The 16,181-nt window shown below is 48.7% G+C and overlaps 1 protein-coding gene across 1 annotated transcript; it reads left to right on the top strand.

Moving 5' to 3' along the window:
* Window positions 1-233: 233 nt before the first annotated feature.
* Window positions 234-2,260, top strand: LOC127334856 (uncharacterized). The gene is made up of 3 exons (XM_051361398.2): window positions 234-911; window positions 1,024-1,209; window positions 1,782-2,260. The coding sequence occupies exons 1-3, from the start codon at window positions 411-413 to the stop codon at window positions 2,073-2,075; spliced, it is 981 nt and encodes a 326-aa protein (XP_051217358.1). The 5' UTR covers window positions 234-410; the 3' UTR covers window positions 2,076-2,260.
* Window positions 2,261-16,181: the final 13,921 nt, after the last annotated feature.

Consider the following 16,181-nt stretch of genomic DNA (forward strand, 5'->3'; position numbering starts at 1 on the left):
TCGGATCGAGAACCTACGGTGCAGATCAGGCACCACAGCACCCGTTATTAGACGACCGGCGCGTGCAGCTGATGCTGATCCGCGTCTGTCGGGCAGGGGCAGCTATCGCCAGCCCCGGAAGTCATCGCCCGCGCCGAACGCGGACGCACACCTCCCAACACGTCTCCACCCGACCCCGACCCGATCCTCCGCGCACGCCTCGAAGAACCAGAACCAGACAGACGTGGGCGCGCACTACTACGCAAGTAAGTACACACCCATCCACGCAGATTACAAAGCGACCGCGAGCAAGAGGAAGGAGACGACGACGACCAAATAACCAGAGCCCGACCGCCCCGCCCCGCCCCGAGTGGAGGAGAAGAATCGGCCTTCCGACGACGAGGCACGACCTCCGCTCCGCGGCAACGGCAATGCATCACGCCAAGACCGACTCGGAGGTGACCTCGAGCATGGCGCCGTCGTCGCCGCCGCGGGCGGCCTACTACGTGCAGTCGCCCAGCCACGACGACGGCGACGGCAAGACGGCCGCCTCCTCCTTCCACTCCTCCCCGGCCGCCTCCCCGCCGCGCTCCCTCGGCAACCACTCCAGGGACTCCTCCTCCTCCCGCTTCTCCGGCAAGGTCACCTCCGCCGCCACCGGCTCCTCCCGCCGCGCCGCCAAAGGCGCAGGCGCAGGCGGGGGCGACGCGGCGCGGCGCAGCCCATGGATGAAGGAGGCGGCCATCGAGGAGGAGGGGCTCCTCATGGACGACGACGACGACGCCGACGCACGCAAGGGCGGCTTCTCCGCGCTACCCAAGAAGGTCCGCTACGGCCTCGGCTTCGTCGCCGCCTTCTTCCTGCTCTTCTTCTTCTTCGCACTCATCCTCTGGGGCGCCAGCCGAAATCAGAAGCCCGTCGTCTCCGTCAACGTAACCAATCTTTTCCCCCTCCTCTGTTCTTCGCCGTTTCTTTCCATGTTTAATTCAACAGCAACCTGCCTGAACTCAACTGACCATTTCTCTCCGTATGTACGCCGAACAGAGCGTCACCTTCCACAACTTCGTGATCCAGGCCGGCACGGACGCGTCGCTGGTGCCCACCGAGCTCTCCACGCTCAACGCCACCGTCAGGCTCACCTTCCGCAACACCGGCACCTTCTTCGGCGTGCACGTCACCGCGCAGCCAGTCACCTTCTACTACTCCCAGCTACTCATGGCCGCCGGAGACGTAAGCATATTCCTCATCTTTGCATCTTTTTTGTTTCCAGCCGCGATTGCGCACGATCGAACTTCTCACACTCCTGTTAATTGCCTGTGATTTCTGAATGATGATGCTGGATTCACAACATGTCTGACGATTAATTTTTTATTGCTAAAAGATGTTGAACATCAAAATCTTGCACTAGATCATGCGAAAAGTAGTCTTATGAATGCACATTTGCGCATTGCAATTGCAAAAGGTAAGAAAAGAAATGTTTCTAGATATGAACATTGGGGAACAGCTGCACATTGACCTGCCCAGCCGTGTTTTAGCTGTGAGTGATAACGTCTACGGATAGCAACAGGAAAGTAGAGCAGAGACCAATCCACACTGTTGCTCGAACGGCACATCGTCATCCTGAGTTGCTGTCATCCAGTTCATATTCTTTGTTTCTTCCCTTTTTTCGATGGAAAACCCAACTCATACGCTTTACTTCTTTCCTTCGTTGAGGAAAAATTCAATTCACAATTAAAGTGAACTGAAGCTGTAAAACCATCTCATAATTTACAATCCTGATCCTACTACAACTGCTGCCGCAGCTCAAGTACTTCTACCAGCAGAGGAAGAGCAAGCGCAACGTGTCGGTGGCGGTGATGGCCAGCAGGGTGCCGCTCTACGGCGGCGGCTCCGGGCTGAGCAGCACCCTGGGGCCCAAGGGCGCGCCGCCGCCGCCGGTGCCGCTGGAGCTGACGGTGAGGATCAGGTCACGCGCGCTGGTGCTGGGCAAGCTGGTGAAGCCCACGTTCCACAACAACGTGCGGTGCAACGTCCGCCTGGAGGTGGCAAAGCTCGGCAAGGCCCTCTCCCTCAAGAAGAACTGCACCCACATCTAGCTACCCCTATCTGAACTTTCGGCGCTGCCATTTCTTCTTTCTTCTTTTGTTCTTGCTGCATATGTGATGTAATACCCTTTATACATGGATTTGCCATTTTGAAGAGAGAATTGCCAAATCGGTTGCGCATGTACAGATGCATTTTGTTGCCGGCATTTGAGATGGAATGGATGGATGAATGATCACGCGTTTCTTGCTGCATCTTCCTGGACGGTGCGGGAGGCGTGAAGCCGGTGTTGCTTCCGCTTTTGGTACGCTGCGGATTTGCCACATCACTGTAACTGTGCCCGATAACCTGTGATGCAAATCCTGTGGGAAGCTTCCTTTCTTCAGGCACAAGTGGTTTCCAGGTTTCAGAACCTCTCTTAGTACCCATGCAATGTAACCATCCAACGTTCCAACAACCTTCATTTCAGAATGTATATGGTTCTAACACTGCTGCAGGAACTATGTCATCTCCGATGAATGATCGTTTGCTCAGTTTTTACTGCCAAGTCTGATCTTCACAACGGATCCTGATATTACTAATGTGCATAGCCGTTTCACTGTCGCAGAGTCAAATCGATAACTGTAGTGGTAGTGCCATACTATGAGTATTGAAGTATTAGAGTATCTCCAGTCGCGTCCCCCAAAGCAATTTGGGGTGCGCCGGACCAAAAATCCGTTCCAGCCGCGTCTCCCAAAGCCCATTTTTGTCCGGCGCCCCGAGCGCGTCCCCGTCCCACAGGGAACGCTCCGGGCACGCCGGACACATCGAAAAGCGAAGCGGGGAGTGGCGGGGCCGACTCGTCAGCGACTCATTCAAGTTTGGACCTAACCGTCGTCTACCTCGCGGCGGAAGTTAATCGCGCGACGACATCTTTGCCTTAATGGCGACGGAGGGGCAGGCGAGACGTCCCGTCGGTGCTGCGCAGCCTCCACGCGTCGCCGGCGTTCGCACGCCACCGCCCGTTCCCGCGCGATCTTCCCGCCTCTTCCCGCGCTTCCTTCCCGACGCCGGCGTCTATAAAAGGCCTCCCAGCGTAATTGGTAGCCACCACAGCCGCCGGCAACAAACACAGCCCTCGTCGCTCCACCGCCGTCTCCTCCACCACCAGTGGCAATGGCGAACCGCCCGGCGCTGGCCAGTTCCCTCCACCGCCGTCTCCTCCACTTCCAGTCCCGGATTCGCAGGTCGACATCGACCCCGCCGCCCGGGATGAGCGGCGGCGGTGAGGGACGCCGCTTTGGCCTGGCTCTCGTCAGCTGCGGCGAGAGGTACTCGAGAGGAGGCCCGCCCGGCGTCGTGAGGCGGCGCACGCGGCGGATCTAGCGGCGTTCTCGCCTGCCCCCGCGGTGACGAGCCGCGGCGGCGATGGCGTGGCACGGCGGCGACGGCGGACACCAATGCGGTGTTCGACGCCTCAAGCAGCGAAGAGGCGCGCGACGGCGCCGGACGGAGGAGATGGAGCGGCGGTGGGCTGATGACCTCCGCCGCCGGCGGGAGGAGGCGGACACGCCGATCGTGAACAATGGGGAGGCGATCGAGCGCCGCGGCGGGACTCGATCGAGCGCCAGCAGCAGCTGGCGGCGAAGGAGCGTCAGCAGCGGGAGGCGGCGCTGGCGGCAACGAGGCGGCCTGGGCGAGGCGGGCGGACGAGTTGGCGGCGGAGGCCGACGTGTTGGCGGCGACTATGATGGAGGCGCCAACTGATGTGGAGGAGGAGGAGGCCGAGGCGGAGGAGGAGATCGAGGTGGAGGAGGAGGACGACGACGAGTTCGAGTGGTCCGACGATGACGGGCCACACCCGAATGAGACGGCCGATCAGCAGCGCGCGCTCGTCGAGTCGTTCGAGTCGAAGAAGAAGCTCCAGGACGACACCCGTGCCCGCGAAGAGGCGCAGATTCGTCGCGCCGTCGAGCTCTCCCTCCAGGCGGTGCAGCAGGGGAGGGCGGACGTCGACGCGGTGCTGGAGCAGCGGCGTCGGCCACCGCCCTACGCACGGAGGCGGCGCGCGCGCAGCAAGAGCTGCGGCGGAGGGCAGGCGACGCCGGGGCGGGGCCGTCGAACGCACCGTCGGGCGGTCAGTAGGCTAGGTTTAGATGAAAGCTAGCCGTTTTCATTCAAACTTTGTAATATATAATCAAAACTGAATGAAAACCTTTATTTTCGTGCACCAATATTCATTTGGGTGGGACGTTTGGGGGACGCGGCTGGGGAGCGACGTCCCGCGGCACGAACAAAATACGTCCCCCAAACGCTCGGTCCGGCGCGGTTTGAGGCCCGCGAGTGAAGATGCTCTTAAGGTTCAGTGAAACTGTCAAGGGATCTCTCTTCACATGGACTCTGTCGGAGACGGCATGGCCAATTTAGTTGTTCTGGCTATGGCATTTATGGACGTGTACTCAACAGTCAACACTGAACACTGTGCTCGAAGCTCGATGTATCGATGAGGCTGTTCGTGTACTGGCAGCCGCTAGGCAGTAGTAGCAGTATGAGATTCGTAATTTGCAGCTGAAGCCTGTGGTGCCGCTGACTCTGAGTCTGTAGTTTATTGTGGAGATTACTTAGCTAAACACGCATCAGGAGTTCTCAAGTCAGAGGTAGCCAGGCAGGTGCATGTACTGCTACTACCATTTTCTAGTGCCAGTGCATATCTGAAGCCTGAAGGGGAAAGAGGACGAGGAGTGATTGAACGTGTGAAGCAATTATAGTCTTTTTGTTTGTTCCGACGCATAAAAATACCAATCCTTCAGGAGATGGGGGGAGGAGACTCCTGTAGCGTAATGGTCGGTATGCAAAAGCACAAAGAGCCACCACCTAGGTTTGAATTCTAACATCTCTACCTTAATAAAAAAAATCGCAATGAGGTCTTTCCTAGTCATGTTAACTTTTCTAGGAGACGAACTAAGTCTGTAAATAGTACGCATAATTTCTGATCCTACGCATACAGATATCCGTTGGATATGGTGGCGGGTATGTTATTACTATTATCAGGCGGCTGCGGGTTATCCGCCATTTTGGCGAATATTCTGAGCTTCTCAACTAGAATAATCTAATTAAATTAGCCCAATTAATTGGTGCCAATAACCAATTAGTCCATTTAATTATGCATATCTATTTTAGCATTTTTATTGTTCATAGATAATAATGAATTATTACTCTGCTTGTGAAATGTACAATCTAATTATCTCTCATCATACTCCCGCAAAGAGGAAAACACGAGTGGAAGAATGCCATGTTGAGTTATGGTGCACCATTGCCTCCTACTTAGAGGGTTGCTTGCTTTTTATTTTTAATAAGAAACAACAACAGAATCTTTACTTAGACGTTTATTTGAGTACGACCTTCGTCTTGGTGTAATGCTATTAAGTACTACCCACGATCTTCACATTGGTATAATTCCAAATGACTCGCCACTCTCTAGTGTTAGTCTTCGAATATTTTTGTTTATTATTTGCAATGGTAAAATTATGTCTCGGTGCTTTTTTTATCCCATAAACTATTTCTGTTTCGGGTCTGAATTCACTGTGTTTCCGGTTCGAATTTGTAGTCAATACCGTCCACATTTGTATCTGCATCCGGCTATTATCTGCCCTACTTCAAAATCCAACGAATAATAATCCTAGTCTTTTACGGTTTTTTGAAATAATCCGAGCTGCGTGGCTTTATATCCCTTTTAGCCCATGGAGTACTCATAGGAAGTGTTAGTTCTGGAAATGGGTCGGGTCGACCCATCGGGTCCCTCACCTGGCCCAAGTAAACAATGTCGTTGAGCTAGTCCGGTCGGCCTCGGCCAGTGGGGATGGCACGGAGTGACCCACTGGGTCAGCGGAGTTAGCCCACCTATGAGGATTGAAGTCCATGGGTGTACAACTCAATTAGCTCTAGATGACCATTTCCGAGTTTAAAAATGATCATTTCTGTTGCATAAATGTTTTATGTGAATAGCACCAGATCGATCAAATATTCCAGCTAGCTAGCTGATATATGCATCAGCTAGCTTCGTATATGAAGTAGCCATCACAAGCTATCTAGCTTCGTTTATCAAGTAACCATGGTCTCAATCGGATCGATCTACTTTGTAAACCGACGAGAAAATAAACTTGAATCTGGATTTGTCCTATGTGTAAACATAGTACTCTCTCATCTATAATAAATTTAATGATTTTTGTTTAAACTTAAATTAAAACCATGCCACTAATTATGGATCGGATGTAGCAGGAAAAAAAGAGGTGATCCACGATCGATGGAGCGAACCGTTACTTTCTTACGGTCCCGCTCTAGCGATTCAAATGGCTATTGCATCGGTGTTGTGGGGTTGGAATGTTTGGCGCTGGCTCCGCTTGAGGCCCATGTGCAACGAGATGGAGGCAGGCTGATCGTGAAGGCCGGAGGCGCTCCTGCCAGCCGTTTCTAGCAGGTCCCATGTGGCCAGTAGTCGGAGGCGCTCTCGGAGGAGGAAGAGTTCTTCTCAAGGGAGGATCACTCGGCAGAGCCTGATGCATCACTGCAGCGTCCCACGCGGTACCAGTTCGTCATCGAGGGTGAAACCCTAGGGATGGAGCTGGTGTGGTTGGCACCTCCGGAGCGGAGGCACTTGTTGGGCCTAGACCCGGGTGGGCCGACCCACCCACTCCTCTCCTTGGTGGTGGCTTCGCGTGACGGCCCGGGCGTTGGTGGGCCTTGCGGGGAGGTCACGTTTGGGCCAAGGGAGACACGGGTTGGTAGGTTGTCTGTAACGGCTCCGGGTAGTACCCTAATAGATTTGCTTGTTATTCTTCTTTTATGCATCATGGCATATGCATCATATCATCCATGTTTTAATAAATAAAATTATTTTATAAAGCCCCTTGTATTATCCTTTAAATAAAACCCTGATCTCTCTCTCTCTCTCATAATTCTTATTTTATAATTAAGTCTTTTCAACAAATAAATTTTGAATATAAAGGTGTTTTGTTTTGGTTACAAATAAATTAAATATTTTGAAAAGTAGTTTTGAAACTCACTCTCTCTTTTCTGGTCCAAATTCAAAACAGAATTGAATTCACTTTTAAAAATGTTTGTAAAATGAAAACAGGAAAAACAAAACGGAGCAAACCCTAACAGCTAACCTGGCCTCTTCTCTCTTTTCTGGCCCACCTCCCCTTCTCCTTTAAGCCCAATCTGACGGCCTCTTCTTCCTTTGCAGCCCAGCCAACCTGGCCCGCGTACCCCTTCAGCGCGAGGAGACCGAGTCTTCCCTTCTGTCGTCTTCCTTCACGCACGCAAGGAGCGTGATCCCCACTACCGTCGTTGTCCTCCCCTGTGACCACCGCACCCACGCCGAGCCTCACCTGCTCCTCCCCTTTATACCTCTCCTAGAAACCCTAGGCCTCTCCTTCCCATCTGCCGTCGCCACCTCTCTTATCCATCCCCTTCCCCTTTTTCTTCGCTGTGAGAAACCACCGCACATCATCGCCATGGCGCCGCCGCTACAGAGCCTCTCGCGACGAGCCAAGAGCACCAGGAGACGCGCCTAGCCTCCCTTGTCATGCTCCCCGAAGGAATCGTCCCCGCATGCTCCGTATCGACGCCAACTTTGCCGTTTCTTCCCCGTGTCCGGCGGAAAAACTCGCCGATTCCGGCCACCACCGACAACCTCCGTCCCCGCCGTCTACTCCTTGAGCTTCACGGTGAGCAGGGCTTCCTTCTCGACCTTGTCCCAACCCTTACCTACCTCTCTATCGTTTGCTCTTGTTGATGTCGGCCACCTCCTTCACAGTACCTCGTCGCCGGCCGCCTTCCGGTGATTCCCAAGATGGCGCGCCACCACCTTCAGGTTCCCCTCGGCGAGACGCTTCGAACGCAACCAACCGCGCTTCCTTGGGTGCCTCCAATCGCCTGGAGCGTTGACGCCTGCCCGCGGTGACCACGCCCTCGGGAACGCGAGCGGCATCCCCTCCCCCGTCGAACAGCTTCTGCGCGTGCACGCACGCTTCGCCACGCTGGCAGCCACGTGGCCAGAGGGCCCATCCGTCAGCGTCAGGGCTAGCCAACCCCTGCGGTGAAAAGATCTTCAGATCTAGATCTGTTTCTGTATTGCATGGAGCCCCCTGGAACCTTTTCTTCATCAATCCGAGGTCCCTGCTCATGACGGTTTTCTCAAAAACCCCCTGCAGGTTTTGTTATCCACCCGCAGTCCAGTCAACATCCGCGTCAGCTTCTTGGCCCCATCTGTCAGCCACCGTGGCTAGCTTCCTCTCGGTGAGAAAAGCCCCGGCCCTTTTCTGTTTTACTGAAAATTCCAGAAAATGTGTAAATCTCGTATAAATCATATCTTTTAAACCGTAACTCGAAATTAAAAGTGTTGTATATGAATTTGATCAGAAAAATGTGATGAACATGATTATGCCATCCATACTTGCTGTTGCCTCATGCATCATATAAATTCGTGATAGTTTGCATTATCACCTAATATGGAACATATGGAATATGTGGGATATTATATATATATATATGTTGTCCCGGTTCCATTTAACTTTGAAGTAGCTCACCCCTGCCATGTTATGCCATGCTATTCAACCTTTAACTTTGCCGGTAGAAAATGCAACTCCAACATAATTTGTTTGTTCGGGATTCCGATCCCGCTTAAATTGGATAGTTGCATCGCACCATTGTTGCCATGACATGCATATCATCTTGATCATGCTGGATCTTCTTTATCCGTAGTAGTAAGACTTGCACCCGTTGTTTGTCCAGCATTTGCTTCTTCTCGGATAGGATCACGAAGTGGTGATGTGAGATACGACGAGTTCTCCGACAAGTTTTTCTGCAGCTTTTCACAGGCGAGCTCTCCCTCTTCACCTATTTGACATTTTGCTCTCCCTCTTATTGCTATCCTTATGTTGCGCTTCTTTATCGAGTCACGTCTCCTATTCCACTTGTTTACCATAATAATCCTATATGTATCATTCCTTACCCATAGCCGTTGCTTGATGTTTGAGCCTTGCGAGTCGTATGCGTGTTTAGGCTCTGTTGTTTATCTCGATCTGTTATCGAGATATGTTGGGTTGTTGGGAGGTTATCACATGCTATATCAGTTGTTTGAGATACACTTGCTTTACTTAATTGTTAACAACTAAAATTGTAAGCAGAGGCATCTGTGAGCCCCTTTGCGAAAGCATCAGAACTTTGACTCGCTAATGTCCCCTAGGACCCGAGTTCTTGTTATCTGTTCCGAGATTGAGCGCTCTACCCGTACGTGGGGACGTTTATTGGGACCCCCCTCACCCTTTACCTTTTCTCAAGTTAGTTGAAAAGGGGCCACAACCTTGGTTTTATTTGCTCATATGCACGATATGCACGATTTACTTCCTGTTGCCTTCGGGTGTTTATATTCTGTACTGTACTGCATAATTGCTAGACGACTTATCTAGTGCTTGGTCGTTAGTGCCTGCCTAGACGCCTACGCAACCTCTGGCTCCATCTCGGAGTACGGCCGAACTTCGTCACGGGTAGCTTAGTTGGGTGGCCCCCCTAGACTTTCTTGTTGAACTAGGAACAGTTTTGTTGTGAGACATCGCCTGTAAGAAGCGGTTCGAGCATGCGTATGGTTACATTTGGGCAACCCCTGCAGGGTGTACATCTTATCGATAAGCCGTGTCCATGGTTATGGACGACTTGGAATTGTATGGCTTGATCATAGAACAACTTACACGTTATACTTGTTGTTACTAATCTGATAATAACTTGCGTAGTAATATAGCATTACTACAACCGATACCTAATAAAACTTGTCCACCGTTGAGTGCCTTTTACATTGCTTCTTCGCCTTGTTGAAGAGGATATGTGTATTTGGCTGGGTTATGTTTGTGTAGTATTTATCTGTTACCTTGTGCGCTCTCTTATCTTCTCTGAGTAGACGGATGTTGTAGCGTGTCTCTATTGGTTATAGTTTTGCTGCCGCTAAACCTACCATATAGCCTCAGGCGATATATATATTCGCCCGGCGAGCATAGCCATTTCTAGTCTCGCTAAGTACGTGCCGGAGTTCGTTCCTTGGTACTTACTCTCGCCTTTTCTCTTTCTCTTTTGCTTCCTCCCTTTTGTCGGCAACCGATGGCCCGACTTTGACAGGTACGAGATGATGACGTTAGCAAGGTTACCCTTTCGGCTTGGCCTGGGCAGGGTTATGGACGCCACTGGTTATCTTCAGGACTCTTAGTCCAATTTATATCTTGTCCGTACTCGGACGTATTAGATCTTCTGTATGATTTGGATCTTTGTATTGTATATTTGTATTTTGACTCGTTGGAGTCGTTGTTGTAACATATGTTTCTTGTGGGCTCTATTGTAATCCTGTTGTAATGTTACCGCTCGTGTTAATTCCTCTGGCATCACGTGTGTGATTAGTCGCGCACGTCGTGTCGGAGGGCGTTTCTGAATCGATATCGTGCGGATTTCGGCGGGATCGCTGGAATCCTCATGGTACCGGTTCCGGGGCGTCACAAGTTGGTATCAGAGCCTTAGGTTGACGGTACCACACTAGTCCAGCCTGTAGAATAACCTTGCCAACAGACGTGTTGTGTCTAGTGTCAAAACCTATTTGCTAAAAATTCGTTGGATCGATCTGATTAGCTCTGATTTTTCTCCTTATCTATATTCTTTCTTATCTTACCTTTGCGAGTTTTGGGTCTTCTCTCTTATCTGAGTTCTCCGAGTCTCAGGTTCCGACGCGGGTTGGACGATCTTTGCCTTTAACCTAATAGGTCCGATCTTCAGAGGATCTCCACAGAAGTGCATCATCATCGATGGAACAACGACCTCTTGTTAGTGGTGTCGCCTGATCAGAATGGAGCAAGAATTCTTGTTAGTGGTGTCGAGGAAATCGACACGTCGCCAGAAGATCCGGTAGTTCACCTCTCTCCCCCGTGATATGTTGGAGATATGCCCAAGAGGCAATAATAAAAGTGGTTATTATATATCTTTATGTTTATGATAAATGTTTATATACCATGCTATAATTGTATTAACCGAAACATTGATACATGTGTGTTATGTAAACAACAATGAGTCCCTAGTAAGCCTCTTAACTAGCTTGTTGATTAATAGATGATTAGTTTCATAATCATGAACATTGGATGTTATTAATAACAAGGTTATATCATTATATGAATGGTGTAATGGACACACCCAATTAAGCGTAGCATAAGATCACGTCATTAAGTTATTTGCTATAAGCTTTCGATACATAGTTACCTAGTCCTTATGACCATGAGATCATGTAAATCACTTATGTTGGAAAGGTACTTTGATTACATCAAGCGCCACTGCGTAAATGGGTGGTTATAAAGGTGGGATTAAGTATCCGGAAAGTATGAGTTGAGGCATATGGATCAACAGTGGGATTTGTCCATCCCGATGACGGATAGATATACTCTGTGTCCTCTCGGTGGAATGTCGTCTAATGTCTTACAAGCATATGAATAAGTTCATAAGAGACCACATACCATGGTACGAGTAAAGAGTACTTGTCAGGAGACGAGGTTGAACAAGGTATAGAGTGATACCGATGATCAAACCTCGGACAAGTAAAATATCGCGTGACAAAGAGAATTGGTATCGTATGTGAATGGTTCATTCGATCACTAAGTCATCGTTGAATATGTGGGAGCCATTATGGATCTCCAGATCCCGCTATTGGTTATTGTTCGGAGAGAGATCTCAACCATGTCTACATAGTTCACGAACCGTAGGGTGACACACTTAAGGTTTGATGTTGTAATAGTAGAACTTGAATATGGAATGGAGTTCGAAGTATTGTTCGAACTCTCGGATGGGATCCCGGACATCACGAGGAGTTCCGGAATGGTCCGGAGAATAAGATTCATATATAGGAAGTCATTTTATAAGTTTGAAAATGATCCGGTGCATTTATGGAAGGTTCTAGAAGGTTCTAGAAAAGTCCGGAAGAAATCACTTTGGAAGGCGGAGTCCCGGAGGGACTCCACCACCCATGGCCGGCCAACCCTAGGGGGTGGAGTCCTAGGTGGACTCCACCTAAGGTGGCCGGCCACCCCCTCCCAAGGAAAGGTGGGAATCCCACCTCAAGTGGGAATCCCACCTTGGGTAGGTTTCATGTCATATGGAAGGTTTTGGTTTGGGGTCTTATTCGAAGACTTGTAGACCAACTCTTGGGTGTTCCACCTATATAATGAGGAGCAAGGGGAGGGGGCCGGCCACACCAAAGCCATTGTGGCCGCACCCCTCATAGTGGCCGGCCACCTCTCCCTCTCCCAAACCCTAGCCGCCCCCTCTCCTCCACCTCTCCCGCAACGCTTAGCGAAGCTCCGCCGGAGTTCTCCATTGCCACCGCCACCACACCGTCGTGCTGCCGGAGTCAAGGAGGAGCTACTACTTCCGCTGCCCGTTGGAACGGGAAGAAGGACATCGTCTTCATCAACACCGAACGTGTGACCGAGTACGGAGGTGCTGCCCGATCATGGCGCCATGATCAAGATCTTCTACGCGCTTTTGCAAGCGGCAAGTGATCGTCTACTGCAGCAACAAGAGCCTCATCTTGTAGGCTTTGGAAATCTTCAAGGGTGAGTCTCGATCATCTCCTCGTTGCTCCCGTCTTCTAGATTGCATCTTGGCTTGGATTGTGTTCTCGCGGTAGGAAATTTTTTGTTTTCTATGCAACGAATCCCTACAGTGGTATCAGAGCCGTGTCTATGCATAGATGGTTGCACGAGTAGAACACAATGGTTTTGTGGGCGTTGATGCTTATGTTGTCTTTAGTTTGAGTACTTTGCATCTTTGTGGCATAGTGGGATGAAGCGGCTCGGGCTAACTTTACATGACCGCGTTCATGAGATTTGCTCCACGCTTGACATGCAACTTGTATTGCATAAGTGGCTTTGCGGGTGTCTGTCTCTCCTACTATAGTGAAGATTCAATTTACTCTTCTATTGACAACACTAGTATCACCGTTGTGGTTCATGTTCGTAGGTAGATTAGATCTCACTCAAAAACCCTAAACCATGTAAAATATGCAAACCAAATTAAAGAACGTCTAACTTGTTTTTGCAGGGTTTGGTGATGTGATATGGCCATAATGTGATGATGAATATGTATGAGATGATCATTATTGTATTGTGGCAACCGGCAGGAGCCTTATGGTTGTCTTTAAAATTCATGTTGAGTAGTATTTCAAAGAAGTTGTAATAGTTGCTACATGGGAGAACAATCATGAAGACGGCGCCATTGACCTTGACGCTACGCCGACGATGATGGAGATCATGCCCGTTGATGATGGAGATCATGTCCGTGCTTTGGAGATGAAGATCAAAGGCGCAAAGACAAAGGGGCCATATCATATCACATATGAACTGCATGTGATGTTAATCCTTTTATGCATCTTATTTTGCTTAGATCGCGACAGTAGCATTATAAGATGATCCCTCTCACTAAAATATCAAGATAATAAAGTGTTCATCCTTAGTAGCACCGTTGCCAAGACTTGTCGTTTCAAAGCATCTCGTGATGATCGGGTGTGATAGACTCAACAAGTGCATACAACGGGTGCGAGCCAGTTTTTGCACATGCGGATACTAAGGTGGCCTTGACGAGCCTAGCATGTACAGACATGGTCTCGGAACACGTGATACCGAAAGGTAGAGCCTGAATCATATGATTGATATGATGAACACTTTGAGTGTTCGCCATTGAAGTTACATCTTGTCTCGTGATGATCGGACTTGGTGTGGTGGATTTGGTTCGTGTGATCACTAAGACAATGCGAGGGATATTGTTTTGAGTGGGAGTTCACCTAGTTTTTAATTTTGTTGAATTAAAATTTGAACTCAATTTGTCATAAACATTAGTCTAAACTATTGCAAATATATGTTGTAGATATGGCGTCCCCAATCAATTTTAACCAGTTCCTAGAGAAAGAAAAGCTTAAGAGCAACGGTAGCAACTTCACCGATTGGTTCCGTCATGTGAGGATCTTCCTCAATGGCGGAAGCCTGCAATATGTGCTTGATGCACCGCTAGGTGACCCTCCTGCAGAAACTGAAACCGATGAAGTAAAGAATCTTTACGCGACTCGGAAAACTTGGTACTCTCAAGTTCAGTGTGCCATCCTATGCAGTCTGGAAGCCGATCTTCAAAAACGTTTTGAGCACCACGATCCTCATGAGTTGGTCAATGAGTTGAAAACTATCTTTGAAACTCATGCGGCCGTGGAATGCTATGAAGCATCGAAACACTTCTTCAGTTGCATGATGGAAGAAGGCAGCTCCGTTAGTGAGCACATGCTCGCCATGATCGGGCATGCGAAGAAACTCAGTGATTTGGGAATAGTGATTCCTAACCGACTGGGGATTAATCGTGTCCTTCAATCACTGCCACCTAGTTACAAGAACTTTGTGATGAACTACAATATGCAGAACATGAACAAAGAGTTACCTGAACTCTTCTCCATGCTGAAATCTGCTGAGATTGAGATCAAGAAAGAGCACCAAGTGTTGATGGTCAACAAGACCACCGGTTTCAGAAAGCAGGGGCAAGTCTAAAGGCAAGAACAAGAAGGGTGGCAAGAAAGCTGCCACGCCTCCTGTGAAACCTAAGACTGGCCCTAAGCCTGATGCTGAGTGTTATTACTGCAAGGAGAAGGGACACTGGAAGCGTAATTGCTCCAAGTATTTGGCGAATCTGAAGAGCGGCCTTGTCAAGAAGAAGAAAGAAGGTATATCTGATATACATGTTATAGATGTTTATCTCACTGGTTCTCGTACTAGTACACAGGTATTTGATCTTGGTTCGGTTGCTCATATTTGTAACTCGAAACAGGAACTAAAGAATAAACGAAGACTATTGAAGGATGAAGTGACGATGCGCGTTGGAAATGGATCCAAAGTCGATGTGATCGTTGTCGGCACACTTCCTCTACATCTACCTTCGGGATTAGTTTTAAACCTCAATAATTGTTATTTTGTACCCGCGTTGAGCATGAACATTATATCTGGATCTTGTTTAATGCAAGACGGTTATTCATTCAAGTCTGAGAATAATGGTTGTTCTATTTTTATGAATAATATCTTTTATGGTCGAGCACCTGAAAAGAATGGTTTATTTCTGTTAGATCTCGATAGTAGTGATACACATATTCATAACACTGATGCCAAGCGAATTAAATTGAATGATAATTCTACTTATATGTGGCACTGTCGTCTTGGTCATATTGGAGTGAAACGCATGAAGAAACTCCATACTGATGGATTACTTGAATCACTTGACTTTGAGTCACTTGATAGATGCGAAACATGTCTAATGGGAAAAATGACTAAGACTCCATTCTCTGGTATTATGGAGCGAGCTACTGATTTATTGGAAATCATACATACCGATGTGTGCGGACCAATGAGTGTAGCCTCGCGCGGTGGTTATCGTTATGTTCTAACCTTCACAGATGATTTGAGTAGATATGGGTATATCTATTTAATGAAACATAAATCCGAAACTTTTGAGAAGTTTAAGGAATTCCAAAGTGAAGTAGAAAATCAACGTAACAAGAAGATTAAATTTCTACGATCTGATCGCGGAGGTGAATATCTGAGTTATGAGTTTGGCATGCATTTAAAGAAATGCGGAATACTTTCACAATTGACACCGCCGGGAACACCACAACGAAACGGTGTGTCCGAACGTCGTAATCGAACTCTCTTAGATATGGTTCGTTCTATGATGTCTCTTTCTGATTTACCGTTATCATTTTGGAGTTATGCATTAGAGACATCCGCATTCACTTTAAATAGAGCACCATCAAAATCCGTTGAAACGACGCCGTATGAATTATGGTTTAATAAGAAACCTAAGCTGTCGTTCCTAAAAGTTTGGGGTTGCGAAGCCTATGTAAAAAAGTTACAACCGGACAAGCTTGAACCCAAAGCGGAGAAATGCGTCTTCATTGGATACCCTAAGGAAACTATAGGGTACACTTTCTATCACAAATCCGAAGGCAAGATCTTTGTTGCTAAGAACGGAACCTTTCTTGAGAAAGAATTTCTCACTAAAGAAGTGACTGGAAGAAAAGTAGAACTCGATGAGATTGAAGAATCTTTGCTCGTTGATTAGAGTAG

This window comes from Lolium perenne, chromosome 2 (assembly GCF_019359855.2).
Source record: "Lolium perenne isolate Kyuss_39 chromosome 2, Kyuss_2.0, whole genome shotgun sequence".
Lineage (NCBI taxonomy): Eukaryota > Viridiplantae > Streptophyta > Magnoliopsida > Poales > Poaceae > Lolium > Lolium perenne.